Here is a 22,579-nt window from a genome sequence, read left to right on the forward strand (position 1 = left end):
ACAGAACCAGTTTACCATTAACAAGAGAGAGATCAAGAGAATACGGAAGCTGCAATAAAAATAATTGCACAAGACACAATAACAGATGATTGATATTTTTCTGAAGATCAAGTGCTATTGTGGGGATTTTTTTTCAAAGGCTCTTTTGTAATGTACTGACAGATCAGAGATCTGAACTTGGGTACTGTTAATAAATTATACCAAAATATTGGTGAAATTGCCTCAGATTGCAGTTCTGAACCCTGAAAAGGGATAAAGGAAACATGATCAATACAAAATAACTATCCTTTCATCACCTGCATTTTAATGGGTGAAAAATGAAACAGCACATACTTGTTTTTACTTCCTTGTAGGCCCTGTGACTTTATAACTATATATTCAGGGAGGGACAAAGGCAAAGATGAGCAGAAGAAAAAAAGATGACATAGGGCAAAGGAAGGAAGAACATTAAGGGGCCCATTTACTTAGTTCGAGTGAAGGAATAGAATAAAAAAAACTTTGAATTTCGAATGTTTTTTTTGGCTACTTCGACCATCGAATTGGCTACTTCGACTACGACTTCGAATCGAACAATTCGAACAAAAAAACGTTCGACTATTCGAGCATTCGATAGTCGAAGTACTGTCTCTTTAAAAAAAACTTCGACCCCCAAGTTCGCCACCTAAAACCTACCGAAGTCAATGTTAGCAGGAAGGTCCCCATAGGCTTTGGAACAATTTTTAGGTCGAAGAAAAATCGTTCAAAGGATTTAATTGTTTGATCAAACGAATTGCGGTAAATCCTTCGACTTCGATATTCGAAGGATTTACATTCGGTAGTCGAAAATCAAGGGTTAATTAACCCTCGATATTTGACCATAAGTATATTGGCCCCTTAGAGTGTCAAACCAACGTGAAAACTGTTATTGTGGTCTTATCTGTGGGAGGAAATAGGCAGGCTAACTTGCTGCATTAAATACACAGAGCACACGATAGGCTGTGTGTGTTTCTAATATAGTTAGTCAGCCAAAGACGTAACCTATAAAGGCTGGAGTGTCTAACATAATAGCCAGAACACAACTCCTTCCATTGCAGCTCTCTAGTCAGTAACCAATCAGTGACTTGAACAGTTCCTTTAAAGGGATGCTATCATCAAACTAAAGTGTGCCTTAAATTTGTGCCATAAACAATGTTTAACATAATGTAAAGCAGTGTTGTTTTTAAAAAAAAACAGATTAGGGTTATGGTGTAAGCTGTCTTTTTGACCTCAAAATAATTTTGAGAGAAATATTGGTTGTAAGAAGTCACTGAATGTTACACAATATATTTAAAATGTATTTAAATGGCAAATGTGCTCCTTCCTTCTTCAGCGTCACCGGCAAGATGGCGGTGCCCAGGCAACACACGTGGCATGCCAGGACGGTTTGACGCTAATGCGTCAAAACGTGCACGGCATCAAAACGTGCAGCGTCAATGCGCAAAGTCATTGCGTGATGCGTCACGAAAATCATCACGAAAATTTGCCTTTAAAAGACGCCAGAGTCCTACAGCCTTTGCCCAATTATAGGTTCAATTTAGTATGTTCCTGGGTGTGTTATTACTGATTCTGACCTTGATCTGATCTTGACCTCAGCCTGTTATATCGATTAAGAACCTTGCTGCCTGAACTGCCTCTGTCTGGATTTGACTTCGCTACCCCTTGGATACCATGAACTGTGTTTGTTGCCTGCTGCTTCCTCCTAGGTCCGCAAAATCCTAAGCGAAGCCTTCGGGCCCGGACACTCCTGCATTACTAGGTAATCCTCAGCTGATGGATCCTGAGGCATCCCCACTCTAGGCTGAACCAGAGAAAACACAGCAATGTATCATTTAGCAGGGGAAGAACCAGAACACGACATTATTATTGATACCAAGGAACATTGCTGTCCGCAGAAAATTTTCCATGGGGGGGGCATGCTAATATCACATAGGTTAACATCCCTCTGAAGATAGACCTAATCATGACAATGCAGAAGATAACCTAACTAGGGCTTACCTTGGGAAAGTATAAAAATGTTTTGTGTTGTTGGGAACTACATTTACACACAATTTCTTGGAACAAGCTGGAGGTGGGGCAACTGCCCCCTCTTGCCCCCTTCTGTGGAAACCCATGCCAAGGAAACGTTGAAGTTGAACTATAATATGAAAGATGACAGTTTTCAAAGTCAGGGTGTAATTCAGGAGAGTATATACAGAAGAGTCATTTGGCCTTGGCAAACTGGAGATCATTTGCAGCTTTACAACTCTACTACAACTCTATTTATCATGCTGTGTAAAAATTGGAGGGAAGCATTAACCATCATGTTACCTAGAGCAACCAATCAGTAATTACATTTAAACAGTTTGAAAAGATCTGATTGTTTGTTATGCACATCACCTGTAATGTTTCACTCCACATTTTACACAGCATGATAAATAGACCCTAAGCCTGTCCCAGGAGCGTGTACTGGTCAAAATTTAGATTGCTTTGCGTGCAGTAGATTACAAGTCAGAACAAAATTAGTGTTTCAAGAGAAGACAAGATGCTCAAAGAGTTTTTAAGAAGACTTCATAAAGTCATGTTTGCATTAAGAATGGAAAGTTCTAGTAGTTAAGGAGGTATCAAATTTATGAGTAAGAGCTGGAGTAAGGAAATGAGCACAGTGTAAATAATAATGATGGCATAGGATCAAAGGGAAACAGGAAAAGAACAGAATTTTGTCACAAGGTTTGAAAACATATGGTTAGTTTTTTCTGAAGTCACCTGAAGTTTCATTGTAAGGCTAAATCAGGTGACTTTGGAAAAACAAAATGCTGCATTTGTTTTCCTACCGGCAATTTACATTATTGCTAGAGGGAAAGCATTTGCAAAAGATTGGTCATCCGTGGTAGTGAAGATTTAACGCGGACGACTAATCTACTGGTGTGCCATTGCCCTTAGGATAGGTTAGATCAAAGGAGGAGGGTAAGAAGATATAGAGAGAAGGCCAAGACTGATAATGGTTATCAGTGTGGCATTTGAAATCATCCCAAACCAGATATAAAGCCGGAGAGAAATGTTACAATGGTGGTGGCATAAAGTACAGTGAACCAAGAACCAAATATCAGGGAAAGATATAAAAACAAAACAGATCATTCATTAAAGGAGAACTAACCCCCCAATAAGAAAAGTCCCATCTACTACCCTAGATAGTACCCGCTCCCTGCTTCCTACCCTCATATTGCATTATTCCAGAAAGTGCCCCTGGACAACATGCTCACTTATTTATGCAGAGTAGCGTAGCGAATGGGCACCATCTTCTGGGTTTTTGGTCTTCTTCGGTAAGGGAACGCCTTATTTGACGCATGCACAGTTGGAGCAGTACGGTATTCCTACCCAGGGCCGCCATCAACAATCACGGAGCCCTGTACGAAATTTTCTGGGCCCCGCCCAACACCACTGACCTTGCCCCAGACTCCACACATGCCCAAACCACAGTAAAACATGTAAAGTAAAGTAAAACCAAACTAACCAAACCCATTGGTGGCCAAGGTTCCCCCTACAAGTAAAAAAAAACATGGTGACCAGACCCCCCTTACAAGTTAAAAAACTATAGGTGGTCAGGGGCCCCATAAAAGCAGGGAGGGGCACTATCTAGGGTAGTAAATGGGGCTTTTCTTATTGGAGGGCTTTTGTTCGCCTTTAAGTGGAATTTTTTGTTACAGGGCAAGTATTGAAAAGGGCACAAAAAAATTGGAGAAGGGTGACAAGTAGGGATCTTAATAAGAATATAAAGTGTAGACTGAGGTACAAAAAGGTTTGAACAAAGGCAAAGTATTGAGAGGGTGAAACCATCTGGATATGTATCAGGGACAATTATTTTGTATATATATCAACAGTAGAAAGAAAAAAACAGGAGTGAGTGAGGGAATGAATGCGGGAGAAGATTTGAAAAGACTGTGCTTCTCTGAAGTAGCAGTAGATGGAGGTGTTAGATTCTGTAAAAATCCAACATTCTGGTTCTTCTTCTTCTTGTTCTATATTTATATAGCGTCAACCTTTACAGCAATTTTACAGATATTATACATATTTCACTGCCCCAGTGGAGCTTACAAGCTACGCCCCAATCACATTTACTCGCATTTTGGAGAATTTTAGCAGAAACCAATAAACCTGATTTACCTGATGCCTCAGGCTGGTGCTCCTGTTCGCTGGCTTTGAGTAAATATGTATATATATATATATATATATATACAGTTCGTATGGACGCACACCTTCAGCCAAAAACTTAACCTGGGTGCTAGTCGAAAAAATCAATGTATAGTCCTGCAGTGTGACAGCACTCCAAGGAATTACAAACAAAAAGAAGTTGATGCAAAGGAGGTTTTATTAAATCCGACGTTTCAGCTCCATCTTGGAGCTTTCATCAGGGAAAGAAAACCTTTTCTTTCCCTGATGAAAGCTCCAAGATGGAGCTGAAACGTCGGATTTAATAAAACCTCCTTTGCATCAACTTCTTTTTGTTTGTAATTCCTTGGAGTGCTGTCACACTGCAGGACTATATATATATATATATATATATATATATATATATATTATAATCAGATACAGCTTCGTTAAGCTAACAAGAATGACAAAAGGGGGTGTCAAGGGTGGAAAGTGATTGGAAAGTGATGGGCCATTGTGTCTATATTGGATGGATCAGGTCAGGATCCAGAAGAGATGGGATAAGATAAAATTGGAGTGTGAATTGGAACTGATTAGGGCTTAATTGGGAGGGCCAGAGATGGAACAACTAGAAATTACAAATTTTGCTGCTAAATTTGTTATACCGGCCATGGCCTTTGCTGGTGTCAACCCTACTGACAGTCCAATATTTGATACAAAGCTTATGTGTATCAGTTATGAGAGCACTTCGTTTTCAGAAACTTCGGATGACTTCGGGAAAACGAAGCGCTCCGAGTACCATCCCGCTGGAGATTTACATTCGGGAAGATTAGTCGCCCGAAGAAGAGGAGATTTGTTGGCGGGCAACTAATGTCCTCGAATCTGACCGTGTGTCTCTGTCCTTGTAGTGTTTTACAAGCTACAAATGACACTTGAGATGCCAATGTTATTAATAGGGAAGAAAAATAAAAATATACTAAGGCTTTTTTTCTTTAGAATAGGTGTCAACTGTAAGAATGAAAATGCCAGGATAAGGAATGGCTCATTCTCATCCTAATAACATGGAGTTAGCGGACATATAGCATTTGGGCGTGTGAATTCTGTATATTACTTTTTATAAAAAACGATATGCATCCCATATACACAAGCCGACTTTGTATCAAACACATAACCCCAGCTATAGGGTTACAATTGAGTCATGGGGCAGCAGATTACTACATGTCCCAGAGTGCTTTGGGTGGGTTTCATCACGTTGGCTACTCCACTACAGAGTTGCCAGGTTGCCAGTTTTCCAGCCAAATTGGGCTATTAATTTACATAGAAAAGTACAAACTAGCCAAGGTACGGATTTGGGCTACTTTTTTAGGCCTTTGGCTGGTTTGTACTCTGGAAACCAGCCAAAGTTTTTTTCTTGCCCTAATGTGCCAAGCCTGAGTCTCCCAATGCATTTTGGGTAATGTAGTTTTTGTTAATCCATTTGCCAACTGCCGAGTCTAATATAAGACTACAATACCCAGCATGCAATGGGACTGACTTGTGTAGAAGTAAAGCTGTCACATTTTCCTTCACGTCAAAAAGAGTGAGAATTTTCACATATATTCGTTTATTTTTAGACCTTGTTTTTTACAATGCTATTTTTGGGCTACTTTTGAAGTACTTCTTGGCTAGTTTTGGGCTGGTTTTGTAGCTGACTTGGTTTTGAAAATTAGACCACTACAATTCCCAGAATGCTGCGCGTGAGGTTTCCTGGTGACAGCGGCGAGTTGAAGGAGCCCAGGGGGGGGGGCGAAGCGCTTTTGAGGGGCGGAGCCCTGGTGAGAGCGAGGCTGGGAATCCCAGAATACCAGGCTTGAGCAGGCTGGCGGGTGTGGGCTCAGCTGTTCTTCCCTCAGTGTATAAGTAGGAAGCGATGCGCAGGGCTGGAAGATGGCTGAGCTACAGATGTTACTAGAGGAGGAGATTCCCGCCGGGAAGAAAGCTCTGATCGAGAGTTACCACAACCTGACCCGGGTAGCCGACTACTGCGAGTCCAACTATATCCAGGTGAGCTGTGATCCGGGCTAACAGCACCTCAAATTCGGGCGTGTTTTATGTCAGTGAAAGGGGAAGCGGCGGGCAGGAAGTGGGGCAGCATCCTGAAAGTCCAGCATGTCCGGCCTTGCTTAGTCCCGCTCCCTATAGACAACAGGCGGCTGGCGGGGACTCATGGTAGTTGCAGTTCGCCTGTGTTTACAGGGCTATAGTCAGACACCCCCTGAACGGAGCACTTTCGATGTGGAGCCCGTGTCAGTGCTACAGGCTGTGGGTGTATCCCGGTGCAGCCCATAGGGTGTTGCCTTTTTTTTGTTTAATTATGAGTCACCTCCCAGAGATGTCCCTTGGGTGCTGTATGGCAGTACTGTGTTATTAAGCCAAACACTAGCACATGACTGTCTCTTCCTCTGTCATTAATATGGGCCTTTGTGTCTCCTGCCTGTCTAGACACAGCCTGGAAGCATTGCCTCTCCTTGGGAACCACTTGGGGGACCCTTTGTGTAGCTGATCAATTCCAGGGTTCCTGCAGCCATTGGGGCTGTCATTGTAGCCCAATATTACAGTGTGTCGCCTCCCCTCTTTATTTGTTATGATTATTGTTGTGCTATGTAATGCTGCCCATGCAAGGATTGTATTCAAGGGGCTGTTTACCTTTGACTTCACTTTTAGTAGGATGTAGAGTAGTGATGTGTGGGCCTGACCTGCGGGTTGGGCTGGTTTGGGTCGACCTCACACTGCTCCTCGTGGGTGTGGGTTGAGCTTTTCTTCTGCCCGCCACCTGCAAATGTGGCTTCCGGGTTCTGGTTTTATAGTCTTGCGTCTGCTCGCCCCACCCCTTTTGTGACGTCATCGGCGGGTCTATAAAAGGAGCGCGGGTTCGGGCTGGAGCAAGGCGGGTTAGGGTCGGGTGCGGGTCAGGAAAACCCTGACCCGCACATCACTAATGTAGAGGGTGATATTCTGAGACGATTTGCAATTAGTTTTCATTTTTTATTATTTGTGGCTTTTGAGTTGTTTAGCTTTTTATTCAGCAGTTTGCCATTTCAGAAATCTGATTGCCAGGGTGCAAATTACCCTAGCAACCACGCTTTGATTTGAATAAGAGACTGGAATATGAATAAGAGAGGGCCTGAAGAGTAATAAAAAGCAGCAATAACACTGTAGTCTTACAGAGCATTTGTTTTTAGATGGGGTCAGTGACCCCCCCCCTTTGGAATCTGGAAAGAGTCAGCAGAAGAATGCAAGGGTGTTCGTGTCAGTCTGTTACTTCAGTGTCAGAGGAAGGACTCTGTTCTTATAGTATTGTATTACAAGAACTTGGTTCTGACCCTTGTTCTGTCTCTTGTTCAGCGTTTGTTAAAGGGGTGGTTCACCTTTGAGATAAATTTTAGTATGACGTAGAGAATGAAATTCTGAGACAATTTGCAATTTGTTTTCATTTTTTATTATTGAAGCTTTTTGAGTTATTTAGCTTTTTATTCAACAGCTCTTCAATTGGCATCTTAACCAATCTGGTAACAAGGGTCCAAATTACCCTAGCAACCATGCATTGATTTGAATAACAGACTGGAATACGAATAGGAGAGGCCTGAATAGAAGGATCAGTAATAAAAAGTAGCAATAACAAATGCTCTGTAAAGCTACACATGTATTGTTTTTTTAGAAGGGAGTCAGTGACTCCCATTTGAAAGCTGCAGAGTCAGATGAAAAAGGCAAATAACTATTAAACTGTAAAAAAATAAATAATGAAAACCAATTGAAAAGTTGCTTAGAATTGACCGTTCTATAACATAATAAAAGTTATCTTAAAGGTGAACCAGCTCTTTAAGGTGGCCATAGATGTAACAATAAGATCTTTCTTGGAAAAGATGTTTCCAAGAAAGATTGTTCTATCAGTACACACGTGTAGAGCTGAATCGTCAGATATACAGATAGAAACAATAGAATTCAGCACTAACAATGGCCGATGTTTTGGTTCCTTCAAAGGCACCCGATCAAAACTTTCCATCCAGCCCGATCGACAAGTCAACCGATATCCAAGTCTTCTGCTGATATCGGTCGGCTCTTTTCCCACCATAGACGCACCGAATATCGTAAGAAAATTTGTTTTGCACAATATTATCTGTGCGTCTATGGTCACCTTTAAGGTTATTGTATGTAGTGACGCGGTCAGGTGCCCCGCAAATGTCTTATATCGGGTACACCGCTACTCTTTATGTTGGAACCCTGCAGTCCATGGGGTATATTTATCAAAGAGTGAAGTTAGAGATCTCCACAGTCCACAGAGTGAAATACTGCCACTCTCCATTCATTTCTATGGAATTTTTAAAGGCGTATTTATCAAATGTTGAAATTTCACGATCAACCTTTGATAAATACGCCTTTAAAAATCCCATAGAAATGAATGGAGAGAGGCGGTATTTCACTCTGCGGACTGTGGAGATCTCTAACTTCACTCTTTGATAAATATACCCCCAGGTGTTTTGTTCTCTGTCACGTTGAAATTCAATTTTCTTATATGCTAAGACTTCGTTTTCGTTTTTCGAGTTCATTCAAGTTCTTAGGCTTGGAATTTAGACTGCTCTCTAGGTGCTTGGGCTTAATTACCATGGCAACCAAGGAGACCACTTAAAATTCCGAATGAAAGGTGAATATTGTAGGCTCTCCGCAGACAGATAAGCAATTAAAAAATTAATAGCAATAGATTTGTTTAATGGGTTTTGGGATCAGAGACACCCAGACAACCATAGCCTTCCTATCCTGCGTCTTTCCAGCCTGCTGCTGAGAATGTTAATAAATCAAATCAATTTAAAATTATGATCAAGTGACTTAGATCCAATCCATACTAAAAGTTCATTTAAAGGGTAAGTTTTAATGAAACACCTTTTATTTCCATCACGGCTGTATTGCTTCTGACCTGTTCCGTGTGTTGTTTGTAATGTTGCAACAGTGCAAAATGTTTGCACTTTTTAATGCAGTAATAATAATTCAAACATATATAACAATGTAAGTGGTTTACTTCATTCAAGAGGAAAATTACCATTGGAATATTACATGTTGTTTCCTGTGTATTTATGTATGTAGGACTTGTTTCTAAAATAATCAAGTTTATATTTACTATTCCTCTCTCAGAATCTGTTTATCTTCATTCATGCAGCAGTTGGGTGTTAGATGAATGATCCAATATATTGTATAGGGATGCTCCCTTTCCTAGCAGATGAATTAGAGCTCACTGAAATAACTGATTCCAGTACTAACAAAATCTAACTAAATAACTGCCTTTTGCACAAATTCTGCATAGAGAGACATGATGGTGGTTTTAATAGAATGACCTTTAATACATCTTCTAGGCAAAAGGAGCCCCCCTATAAGATATATTGGATCATTCATCTGACACCCAATTCCTGCATGAAGGCTGAATGAAGAGAAACAGATGCTGAGGGATAGTGAATATAGATAATCAAAAAATAGATAGCACACCCAATTAAAGAAAAATAAATTTATTACAAAAAAAGAGAAAAGATAACAAAAAATGACAAAATAAGGCCTTTAAGGCCTTAAGGGTCTTCCTCAGGGGCACAAATGATAAAGAAATCAAAAGGTCAGCATAGTGAATATAAACTTGATTATTTCAGAAACGGTACAGAATTTTCATTGATTATATTTAGAAAGTCTCTTATTTCAGTATGCTGAAGCTAAAATTAAATTTAAATTTTCTCGATTGTTTCCCCTTCATGTGACAAATCTCAAGAACCCCTGAGCAGGCTGGGACTATTGGATCTTAGTGTTGAGCCCATGAGCTTTTAGATGGGCTGTATTGATGTGTGGCTGGCCTAAATTTGGACCTGAATACGACCCTAACCTGGCGAGCCCTGCTGTTACATCACGGTAGGGGCGGGGCATGGTCAGAGCATTTTAAAGAGCCCACACGGAAGCGGCAGTGGGGCATTAAAAGGTTGCGGGTGTGCTTAGGCTAAAGTTCCTTCTGCAACCGTTCGATGACGGTGTGCGTAAGTCGACCCCAACCCGCCTGACCTGTGGGTCCCGTTGGCTTTGGGCTGGCCCGCACATCACTATTGGGAAGCTGTGCAGTAGAACTGAATGTGAAACTTTACGTGTGGCCACATTGTGGAAGAGACAGCTAGAGCTGACCATTTCTACTTGTGAAAGCCTTTGCAGCTTTCTTGTAAAAGTATTTTTGGCTCAGGGATACATGTATATGCTGTTTAGTATTAATGTTTGTAAAGGGGTTTTCCACATAAGGGATCTTTCTGTAACATTGCGCATCAAGGCTTACATCACACGTGCCCCCTGTCATCTGCACAAAAATGCATAGTGAATCCTGTCCATCCTCGGGGGAACACAGGGAGGGCCACTGCAGATTGGCATGTTTCTCTGCTGGAGGAAAAAAAAAATCAAAAACTTAATATTTAAACCATAAAGTTGACCCAGTAGGAGTTTGCTGCCATCAACATGGATTTGTTTTAGAGAAAGCAATACAGGACTATAGAAAATGATAGGAAACTAAAGGGGCGGGCCACATCGCGCGTAGGCAAGATGAGGAAGGAAAGGTAAGTTTCCACCCAAGGGCAAGGCCTTTTTACTTAATGGTATTACAAATTACCGGCAGCTACATTGCCAGTAAGTTTGTGATACCGGCCCTGGCAGGTGTTAAACTGGCTAGGCTGGTAAAATACCAGCCGGGTGGCAACCCTACCAGTCAACCCAGCCTTTATACATTACATTTTTGGCTATCTAACTATATTAAAAACATTTTTTTATTTTGCACAGCCTGTCTATTTACCCAGTTTTTATTTTTAAACTGAACTGTTCCTTTAAGTTAACTTTTAGTATGTTACAGAATAGCTAATTCTAAGCAACTTTTTAATTGGACGTCAATTTTTCGTTTATAGTTTTTCAAAGGGGTGGTTAGTATGTTATAAAATGGCCAGTTCTAAGCAACGTTTCAATTGGTCTTCATTATTTATTTCCTGTGGTTTTTTTAATTATTTGCCTTCTTCTTCTGACACATTCCAGCTTTCAAATGGGGGTCACTGACCCCATCTAGAAAACGAAAGCTCGGTAAAGCAACACATTTGTGGTTATTGATACTTTTTATTATTCATCTTTCTATTCAGGTCCTCTTTATATTCCAGTCTCTTATTCAAATCAATGCATGGTTACTAGGGTAATTTGGACCCTACCAACAAGGTTGCTGAGATTGCAAACTGGAGAGCTGCTGAATAAAATGATAAATAACTCAAAAACCACAATTAATAAAAACTGAAAAACAATTGCAAATGGTCTAAGAATATCCCTCACTACAGTCTCTACAGTCTACAACTAAAAAGTTGAATCTAAAGGTGTACAACCATTTTAATCATCCACAAATGCCATTTGTGTAGTCACGTCTTTTTCTCTAGGGAAAAATGTGGCAACAGAATACTGGGAAATGGGTGGGATTTTGCTTTCCAATATTGTAAATGTGATTTGCTGAGTTTATGGGACAAGAGAACAAATAACACCCATTATTTTTAGTAGGCAGATGGCTTTCCTGACTTGTTTTCACTCTTTATTTCCTGAGACAAGAACATACTGATCCTGTGCATTAAGCTACTAAAAAATACCCTATACTTTAAACAAAGCAGGGAATGTTTGTCCATATCTTGCAGTATATACAGGTATAGGATCCATTATCTTGAAGTCTGTTATCCAGAAAGCACTGAATTACGGAAAGGCCGTCTCCCATAGACTCCAGTCCAAATAATCCAAATATCTAAAAAATTATTTGCTTTTTTTCCTTGTAATAATAAAACAGTAACTTGTACATGATCCAAACTAAGATATAATTAAATATTATAATCCTTATTGGATACAAAACCAGCCTATTTGGTTTATTTAATGTTTACATGATTTTCTGGTAGACTTGCTTTATGAAAATCCAAATTACGGAAAGATGTCTGAAAACCCCCAGCTTGAAAAAAGGCGAGTGTGAGCCTGAAACGTCGCTGCTGTTTGTTTATCCTGAAATAAGCCCTTTTGGAATAAAGGCCTTTTAAGAATTCACTTCAAGTGTGGTGCTGTCTGTTTATCGAAATTGTTCACAGAACGGGTGGAAGTGGCCACCTCAGACCTGCACCTGCATCGAATATACCCTATGGGTGAGTGCTGACTTCTAATCTGCATTGTTGAAAACCCCCAGGTCCCGCTCATTCTGGATAACAGGTCCCATACCTGTACAAATAGGTCAACCGCATCAAAGCCAACCCTGGTCTGGCCAGTCCTACACTGGCTTTCATCTGGTTTATTAAGAATTTTTCTTTAGGCTTTTCTATTAAGACTTAAGTTTTATCCGCAACTTGGTTAACTGTCCCAAATGATTGCCCTTTGTTATCTATGATATATCTCTACTAAATATATTAGAAAAAAAAAATAAAAGGGTCGTAGTTACTGCTTGGATGTCACTGGTTAACAAGACCTCCCCTATAATTGAACATATAAGACTGTCCAGAGAAATTTTAAAATGTCTGCCCCAGCTATACCCAGACCCTGATTCTCCCATTGGATAGTCTGCACCAACATGCAATGTACACACATATTTTATCGCAGGACTGCATGATGTTATTCTGAATAACCGGTCCCATACCGGTTATCCAGAATGCTTGGGACCTGGGATTTTCCAGATAATGGATCATTCTATAATTTGGATCTTCATACCTTATGTCTACTAGAAAATCATGTAAACATTAAGGGGCCGATTCACTAAGCTCGAGTGAAGGATTCGAATGAAAAATACTTCGAATTTCGAAGTATTTTTTGGGTACTTCGACCTTCGACTTCGATTCGAACGAAAAATCGTTCGACTATTCGACCATTCGATAGTCGAAGTACTTTCCCTTTAAAAAAAACTTCGACCCCCTACTTCGGCAGATAAAACCTACCGAAGTCAATGTTAGCCTATGGGGAAGGTCCCCATAGGTTTGCTAACCTTTTTTTGATCGAAGGATTTTCCTTCGATCGTTGGATTAAAATCCTTCGAATCGTTCGATTCGAAGGATTTAATCGTTCGATCGAACGAAAAATCCTTCGATCGATCGAACGAACGTTTAGCGCTAAATCCTTCGACTTCGATATTCAAAGTCGAAGGATTTCAATTCGAGGGTCGAATTTCGAAGTATTTTTTACTTCGAAATTCGACCCTTAGTGAATCTGCCCCTAAATAAACCCAATAGGCTGGTTTTGCTTCTAATAAGGATTAATTATATCTTAGTTTAGATCAAGTGCAAGCTACTGTTTTATTATTACAGAGAAAATAATCAGTTTTAACTATTTGGATTCATTGATTATAATGGAGTTTATGGGAGACGGCCTTTCTGTAATTTGGAGCTTTCTGGATTACGGGTTTCCTGATGACTGATCCCATAACTCTACCACTGAATGTATACACCTGATATATGTGTACTGTTTATACTTGTATAGGTAAAGATGGTAATTAATTGCAGATTTCTCTGCTATGAAGACCTTTTGTTGTACCCAATCAGATGTTTAAAATTAAGAAATAAAACCTATAAAAAATGTGTTTAAATCTCAGCAAAGAACTGGTTTCTCTCGCAGAGTTAGATTTTTTCAATACCTATCAATTTTTTTCATGTCTCCGTTTGGATTACTTAACCAAGAATGGAAAATAACTGTTCCGTGACGTTTCTCACACCCAAAGTTTTGATTCTCTAAAGAAAGAACGCAGCTTGTGTACAAATTACATTTGGATCATAGAAAGAATGCTTTCAGGCATCACAATCGCACACACTTTCCTTTTCTGGTTTACATTGAAGGGTTGTTGGTGACAGCTAAGCATTCTAGCTGTTGTAAAAATATATACATCTGATCCATAAGTATGTCTGGACCAATTGTGGGCTTTTCAAAGTGTGATTTATCTATAAATTATCATTTAGTATGACATAGACAGTGATACAGTTGGTCATTTTCTGTTTTTATTTAAAGTGGACCTGCTCTTGCTTGAATTAATGCAAACATGCAAAAAATAATGTGCAGAAGAGCGTTTGCCCATATTATTTGTCACTGTAATCCTACATGACATCTAAATATGTTGGTAGTTTCCATATGCATGCTTAGGATGGTTTTTATAAAAGGGCTGCAGTGTGGGTTTCTTGAGGCAGTGCACAAATATTCATTTTTTTTTTTATTTTTTTTTTTTTAGATAAAGTAGGGATGCACCGAATCCAGGATTCGGTTCGGGATTCGGCCAGGATTCGGCTTTTTTCAGTAGGATTCGGATTCCACTGAATCCTTCTGCCCAGCCGAACCGAATCCTAATTTGCATATGCAAATCGTGTGACTTTTTGTCACAAAACAAGGAAATAAAAAATGTTTTCCCCTTCCCACCCTTAATTAGCATATGCAAATTAGGGGCCGGATTCTGTTCGGTATTCGGCCAAATCTTTCACGAAGTATTCGGGGGTTCGGCTGAATCCAAAATAGTGGATTCGGTGCATCCCTAAGATAAAGGCTAATTCATACTTCAGTGAGGCACTTGTGTTCTCCTGAGGTGTATTTTCAACTGGATGCCCTGTATACCAATAGACTTAAAGGGGTGGTTCACCTTTAAGTTAACTTTTAGTATGTTATAGAATGTCCACTTTTAAGCAGCTTTTCGATTGATTTTTTTTTTTTTTTTTTTATAGCTTCTGAATTATTTGCCATTTTCGTCTGACTCTTTCCAGCTTACAAACGGGGGTCACTGACTCCATCCAAAAAAAAAAAAAATAATTCTCTAAAGCTACAAATTTATTGTTATTTCTACTTTTTATTAATCTTGTTGAAATGCAGGCCCTTCCTTTTCATATTGCAGTCTCTTGTTCAAATCAATGCATGGTTAAATTGGACTGTAGCAACCAGATTGCTTATATTGCAAACTGGAGATCTGCCAAATAATTAAAAAACCACAAATAATAAAGAATGAAACCCAACTGCAAATTATCTCAGAATATCACTATCTGCACCATACTAAAAATGAATCTAAAGGTGAACAACCCCTGTAAGGGGTAAAGAGGGATATAAAACCCAACTAAATCTGCTCCCTATGGGCATTTCACCTGCATATCTGCAGAGAGCCGTGCAAGACTGAATGTGAGTTGAAAGATCTGTTTTTTTTGTAGTTTGATTCACAGTTGCTGTTGTGCGAGCCCCACCCTGCCTGTCTGTTAGTGAGCGATAGTGATATGCCACACAATCAGACTATGTGCACTTTGCTGTGGTTGCAATATTGGCAGAGAGTGGTCATTGTGTGTGACTCTAATCAATGCACCGTAACACCCAAGGTAAACTGTTTGAGCCTCAGATTCCAGTCAAACTTCAGTCTAAAGGGAAAGCAAAGCCTGAAACATCATTTTGCATGCTTCCTCTTCATGTTGAATAAGGTTGCTGTATATGCCTGGCTACAGTACCCATTACAAACAAATATGTAGCTGTCCTATACATTGTATAAGTGGAAGCTGCCGTGCTGCTTTAGTAAACACTGTCCATAGGCTTGTGTAAATTCGAAGTTATGTATAGATAATATATATGTACACAGATATCCCTATAAGACCTTCTTATTTAGTGTCTATTCGATAGGTAACAGGATTTAAAGGAGAAGGAAAACCATTTTTTCTTGGGGGTGCCAAAAGTTAGGCACCCCTAAGTGATCGCATTTACTTACCTGAAACCCTGCGCTGGTGCTCCTATCAGCAGAAAACTGCACCGGCCTGGGGTTATTCCAGCGAGCACCAAGGAGTAAGCCTCTTCCAGCTTCTTCTTTCTTCAAATTTCCTGGGGCAGACGCATGAGCTGTAGAATGAAATAACCAGCTTTTTCGTTTAAGATCGACTTGCGCAGCCTGAGAAGAAAGAAGAAGCAGGAAAACGATCGCTCCGTGTTGCTCGCTGGAATAGCCAGCAGTTTTCTGCTGATAGAACTGGCCCAGGGTTTCAGTCAATAGAAACACTTGGGGGGCCTAACATTTGGCACCCCAAGTATAAATGGACTTTCCTTCTCCTTCAAACATGACTTTATATTGTGTTTAGTTGTCATTGTAGTAGGGTTGCAGCAAATCCACTATTTCGGGATTCAGATGAATCCCAAATCCTTAAAGGAACAGTAATATAAAAAAAAAGGGGTTTTAAAGTAATAAAAATATAATGCAGTGTAGCCCTGCACTGGTAAAACTGCTGTTTGCTTCAGAAACACTACTATTGTATATATAAATAAGCTGCTGTGTAGCTATGGGGGCAGCCATTCAAAGTAGAAAAGGCTCAGGTTAGCCGATAACCTCTGTTAGCAGCAGCTTGCTTATATGAACTATAGTAGTGTTTCTGAAGCAAACACATCGGTTTTACAAGTGCATGAGATTTTCATTACATAAAACACTTTAATTTTTTGGTGTTACTGTTCCTTAAAGAAAGATTCGACAAACTCCTAATTTCCATATGCAAATTAGTGGCAGGAAGGGGTAAAGTTAAACCTTTTTTTTTAATTTTTTTTATTTGTTACTTGTTTGTGCGACTAAAAATCCCATTATTTTAAGGATTTGCCTTTGGTTCAGTCAGGCACTTGGATTTAGCGGAATCTAAACCCTGCTGAAAAAAGCCGAACTCTGACCGACTCCCGAACCCGAATCCTGGATTCGATGCATCCCTACATTTGAATGCAGTTAAGCACCTGCTTTTGGACCTGCTGTGTGACCTTCAGGGCAAAACAGGCTAGCTAACCTGGTACCCCCTACAAATATGCAGCCCAGAAGTGACATCTCAGTGGGGTCGACTAGGTACTTGTATTGAATTTTAGAGTTTTGTAATACCTTGAATGAACTCACAACTCAAATGGTTTCTAATTTAAGAAAAAACTTCGGAGTTAACAACCCAAAAACTCGATTTGTTCGAGTTTTCAGACAAAACCCTCCGAAAAGAACTCTTAACATCATGAAGGCTGTTAGATTTTTTGACCAAAAATATAATAGGCTGGTTTTGCTTCCAATAAGGATTAATTATATCTTAGTTGGGATCAAGTACAAGCTACTGTTTTATTATAACAGAGGAAAAAGAAATACATTGTAAAAATTTGGCTAAAATGGAGTCTATGGGAGATATCCTTTCCATAATTGGGAGCTTTGTGGATCACAGGTTCCCGGATCCCATACCTGTATTTCCACCTAGTCTAGCGACCCCTCTGCGATCTTAATATCGAGGCTAATCAGAACCTTCTGGGTGCTGTTTGTAATTATTTTATTGCAGATAAGAATCAAAGGACTTGATTTTGATCTTTTTGTCCCTGCCATCTCTGCACTGATAAGGTTACACATACTGACAACTGCCTTCCAATTCCGTTAAGGCAAAACAATCTTATATAAAGTAAACTGTTGTTGGCGGGTAGGAATTTCTATAGCCGGTAGATCCTTAGGGAGTTGACACCAGCTATCAATAATGGTATGTCATTCCATTCCTCCAGACTTGCTGAGTTTCTAGTCTCTTGATCTCAAAGGATAACTTCTGCACTTTGTTTGCCCCGTTTCCAGAGAGACCGACTGGAAGAGCCTGTTTATCCCCCCCCCCACCCGTAACCGTTTAGCTGCCGGGGTGGAGCAACACTGTGATCTTTCGTTTTGGTTCCATGTCCTTTGTTTAAAACACAACTTCCTCCTTTTAAATCTTCTGTTACCCGAAGTTTAAGGGCTACGTTTGCTACAAGACAAGGAGTCTAAGTTTCAGATCTTCTCTAGCTAGATATTTGGGATTGGCAACGGCGTTTGTGTTTTCAAAAACAGTAACGAAAAACAAGAATTGGCCAGTTAAAGATTAATGTAAATGCTGTATTTGGTTGCACAATGTGCACACACAGTTAACTGCACCCTCTCCCTTATATTGCACTACTATACTATATACTGTACTCTTTTCTGCCCTATTGAACTTATTGTGGGAGAACTATATAGCTTTTTATGGATAATATTTATAACCCCGTTGTTATTCCCATACATGGGAAGCAAAAAGGACATTGTATATTAAACACGCAGAACCATACTTGTCTGCATATGTTTCCCAATGAAACTTATGTGATCTAGTCCTATTTCTTGCATAGGTACTGGCATTCTCCATGAGCTTTATTAGAAAAAGAATCCAGGTATGGGATCTGTTATCCATAATGCTTGGGACCTGGGGTTTTCTGGATAATGGATCTTTCTGTAATTTGAATCTCCATAGCTTAAGGACAGAGGCACACAGTCAGATTCGGGGAGATCAGTCGCCCAGCAACAAATCTCCTCTTCTTCAGGTCAACTAATCTCCCCGAACTGCCTTCCTGGTGGCTAGAATGGAAATCGCCAGCGGGGTGGCAATTGTTCGTTTTCCGAAGTTGCCCGAAGTTTCTTTGTGAGTCAACTTCGGAAAACAAAGCGCCGCGTGTGCTTTAGCGTAAGCGACTTTTCATTATAGTGGATGGGAAGACACGCAAAGGCATTTCGGGGAGAAGAGCCGCTTAGTCGCCAGGCGACTAAATCTCCCCGATTTATCTACTAAAGCAAAAAGAAAACATTAATTTAACCCAATAGGATTGTTTTGCCTCCAATAAGGATTAATTATATCTTAGTTTGGATTAAATACAAGTTAATGTTTCATTTCTACAGAGATAAAAGGAAATCATTCTTCCTTTTTCTTTCTGTAATTTGGAGCTTTCGAGATAATGGGTTTCAGGTTAACGGATCCTATACCTGTACTAGTGCTTATGTCGGTCCCCGTTGTATGACTTTATTGTTGCTTTGTTTTAATAATCTGGGAACTGAATTTGGAGGTATGATGAATCACTGGCCCATTATAAGGAAACCATTGGTTTGCAGAAAGAAAGTTCAGTGATCACAGTAATCTGTGCCCTTGTACATGAATGTAATTATAATCATTAAGAATGATTACATATCTGGTAGGTGAACCATAATTATTAGTAGGGAATGTTTCCCTTTCAATTTATTGGCCGAGGTTAGAAGGAGCTAGCAAGAATCAAATCAATTAGGCTTGTTCACCTTCCAAACACTTTTTTTCAGTTGTTTTTATATTGTTCCCCAGAAATAAAGACTTTTTTCAATTACTTTCCCTAATTTATTTTTACTGTTTTTCCAAAATCTGAGTTTAAAGTTGAATGTTTGTGTCTCTGGTGTTAGAGTCTGGCAGCTCAGTAATTCAGGTGCAGACTCTAAACTACTACAATTTTGCAACATTTAGTTTAGAAATGTATCAACTAAATGTTTCATTTTAGAACAGTTTACAGTTTCCGCGAAAATAGAAAGTAATTGGAAAAAGTCGTTATTTCTGGTGATCTATCTGAAAACTAGTTGTTTGAAGGTGAACAATCCATTTGAAGTTCAATTTTCAGAATGATGTAGAGTGTGATATTCTGAAAAAATTTGCAGTTGATTTTCATTTTTTATTATTTGTGATTTTTGAGATATTTAGCAGTTTCAGCAATCTGGTTGCTAGGGTCCAAATTACCCCAGCAACCATACATTGATTTGGATAATAGACTGGGATATGCATAGGAGAGGCCTAAATAGAAATACAATAAAAAATTAAGTAGTAGCAATGATACATTTGTAGCCTTACAGAGCATTTGTTTTTTTAAATAGGGCCGGTGGCCCCCATTTGAAAGCTGGAACGAGTCAGAAGAAGAAGGCAAATAATTCAAAAACAATAAAAAATAATAATAAAGATGAATTAAAAAGTTGCTTAGAATTAGCCATTCTATAACATACTATAAGTTAACTGAAAGGTGAACTACCCCTTAAACAGTTATTTAGCAATTGAGTTTATTTTGATGGGCATTTTTGCTTTAAATTTATGCTGTGTTAAATAATTACAGTATTAAATGGAAAAAGCTTGTCTGCACTATAGTATTGATTACGCTATGTATTTATATCCATGGATGATAGAGATGCAGCAAGTGTCACTTCCTACTTGTAATTCTTTTCTTTCCCCCTTTATTTCTTTTTTCTCACTGTTACAGAAAATTAATAAAAATTTGAATTAAAAAAAAAAAAAAAAAAAAAAAAAAAAAGTGGTCAGTGTTTATGCTCACTTTGTAACTTGGCATTCTACCAGTGCAATATTTCAAGGCCAGTTCTTGGCGACACTTATAAACAAATGCCAGTGTAAATAAACCATATTCTTAGCACACAATGGGCAGCACCCTCTCAGCCTTCCTTAGATCTTACAGCAATTTGATGTGAATGTATTTCGATGAAAGCCCCATGATATCCCTCTGCTGTGTGATTTAATGTGTAGCGATGCGGTTCAGCAATTCAGCATGGGGATTGTGTTAAGAAAACCGGAAACAACCTTTCACATGTGTGTTATGATCACTCACAGCGGATGCTGAACTGCTTCCTATGCAGGTCTCCTCCACCCAGAGCAATCTTGATGTTTATGGGTGTTAAAAATCGGCTGGGTGCTGCCATATTGTTTGTTCAAACCCCGGAGTGCCAGTAAATTGTATCCTGGAGTATTCCTACCTGTATAGATAAATATAACGTTAGATAAAATAGGGGAAGGGGGATTTTTATTCCACTCTGGGACCACTCTGTGTAATTTAATGAAGTGTCCTTTAGTATTCCCAATGGAATATAATGGAAGTCAAGCTGAAGGCAGAAGAGGAAATTGAGGTTTATCACACAGAAGGGGACAGACTTACAGTATGGTCATTACAAACAATTCTGCTGCATTACACACAGTTCAGCTGGAGGGTCTTATAATGAGTTTATATCCTACTCTAGAGCCAATTGTCATTATGGTAAGAAATTATTAAAGGACCAGTAAATCAAATTTTTTTTTTTTAAAAAAAAAAAAATTTGTTAGCATACATCAAAAAATAAACACCAAGACAAATAAAGCTTTAAAATAGCAAAAAACTTTATTTAAAAATAACCGAAATTCCACTTCCATTTCTTTTCGCCTGTGCGGCGAAGGAGGGACAGTGTATATATTACTGAGTGACAAGAAGCCTGGAGAGAGGGGGGAATAGGTCCGGTATGAGAGAGCAGCATAAAAAAACTAAAATTTTTGAGATTTATTCTACACCAACTCTGGAAATAGCTTGAATCCAAAAATACACCATCTAAAACCCGTCAAAGTCTTGTAGAAGTCAGTGACAGACCTCCCATTTGTACATGTTAATATCCTTCGTGATGTTCGAAGTTTTTTTTTTTTTTTTTCTGTGGTTTTCACTGGAAAACTCAATCAGTTTGAGTTTTTGTTCGCTGAAAACTCGGGGGTCATTAATCCCGAATTTTCTGATTCGAGTTTTTTCCATTCAGATTTTTTTCTTAAATTAAGGGGCAGATTTACTAAGGGTCGAATTTTGAAGTTAAATTTTTTTTTTTCGAAATTCGACCCTCGAATTGAAATCGTTTGAAGTCGAAGGATTTGTAGCGTAGTCGAATAGTAATCGTTTGATCGAACGATTAAATAGTTCGAATCGAACGATTCAAACAATTTTTAGCGATCAATCGAAGGATTTCTATTCGATCAAAAAACTGTAGAAAAGTGCTGTGGAAGGTCCCCATAGGCTAACATTGCACTTCGGTAGCTTTAATTTGGTGAAGTATGAAGTCGAAGTTTTTTTTTTTTTAAAGAGACAGTACTTCGATTATTGAATGGTCAAATATTCAAGCGGTTTTTACTTCGAATCGAAGTAAATTTGAAGTCGTAGCATTCTATTCGATGGTCGAAGTATCCAAAAAATTACTTTGAAATTCGATCTTTTTTAACTTCGAAAATTCACTCGAGTTTAGTAAATCTGCCCCTATATGTTTATTCGAGGTCTAAAAAACTCTAAAATTCAACCATTGATAAATAACCTTAAAATAAAATTATATATATATATATATATATATATATATATATGTGTGTGTGTGTGTGTATATACACACATTATACAGAGTAATATTATTCTGAAACTGACCAGTTTGAATGGACACTTAAAACTAATGGCTATACCCACCCCCATCAGACATTCTATTTAATTGCATAATCTGCCATTGATGCAGTTAGAATGGGGAGGAAAAGGAAGACAGCTGAAATGCTAAGATGCCGTGCGTCAGCACATTGCTAAATAAGCCTTAAAGGCCAACCTTCTTCATTCGGTGCATTGTGACTGCTGGGTGATGATACATTTTACACTCACGAAGGTGAATCTGAAAATGATCCAGAATTTTCCATTGATTAGAGAAACATAATGCACGGCATGCTTTCAGTAATGCTTTATTGATGGATCAGAAACATTAACTGCCTCTGCTCTGATTATTGCCATTTCTTGGCTGGCCTGCATTCAGCATATATAGCTTGTCTAATAAATGGCAAATGTGGCTGGC

At 39.1% G+C, this 22,579-nt stretch overlaps 1 protein-coding gene across 10 annotated transcripts in view; it reads left to right on the forward strand.

Annotated features, from left to right (window-relative positions):
• The first annotated feature begins 5,931 nt into the window (after positions 1–5,931).
• LOC108718781 (abl interactor 1) overlaps positions 5,932–22,579 on the forward strand; it is a 62,651-nt gene continuing 46,003 nt past the window's right edge. For 3 of the 10 annotated variants that reach the window (XM_018267223.2, XM_041565841.1, XM_041565842.1), the window contains exon 1: positions 5,933–6,186. In XM_018267223.2, coding sequence (XP_018122712.1) covers positions 6,070–6,186 — 117 coding nt within the window. In that variant the 5' untranslated portion in view covers positions 5,933–6,069. Of the gene's footprint in view, positions 6,187–22,579 lie in introns of all 10 variants that reach the window. The other 7 variants (XM_018267221.2, XM_018267224.2, XM_018267222.2 and 4 more) reach the window with 5 other exon arrangements.

Source organism: Xenopus laevis, chromosome 6L, assembly GCF_017654675.1.
Source record: "Xenopus laevis strain J_2021 chromosome 6L, Xenopus_laevis_v10.1, whole genome shotgun sequence".
Taxonomy (NCBI): Eukaryota; Metazoa; Chordata; class Amphibia; order Anura; family Pipidae; genus Xenopus; species Xenopus laevis.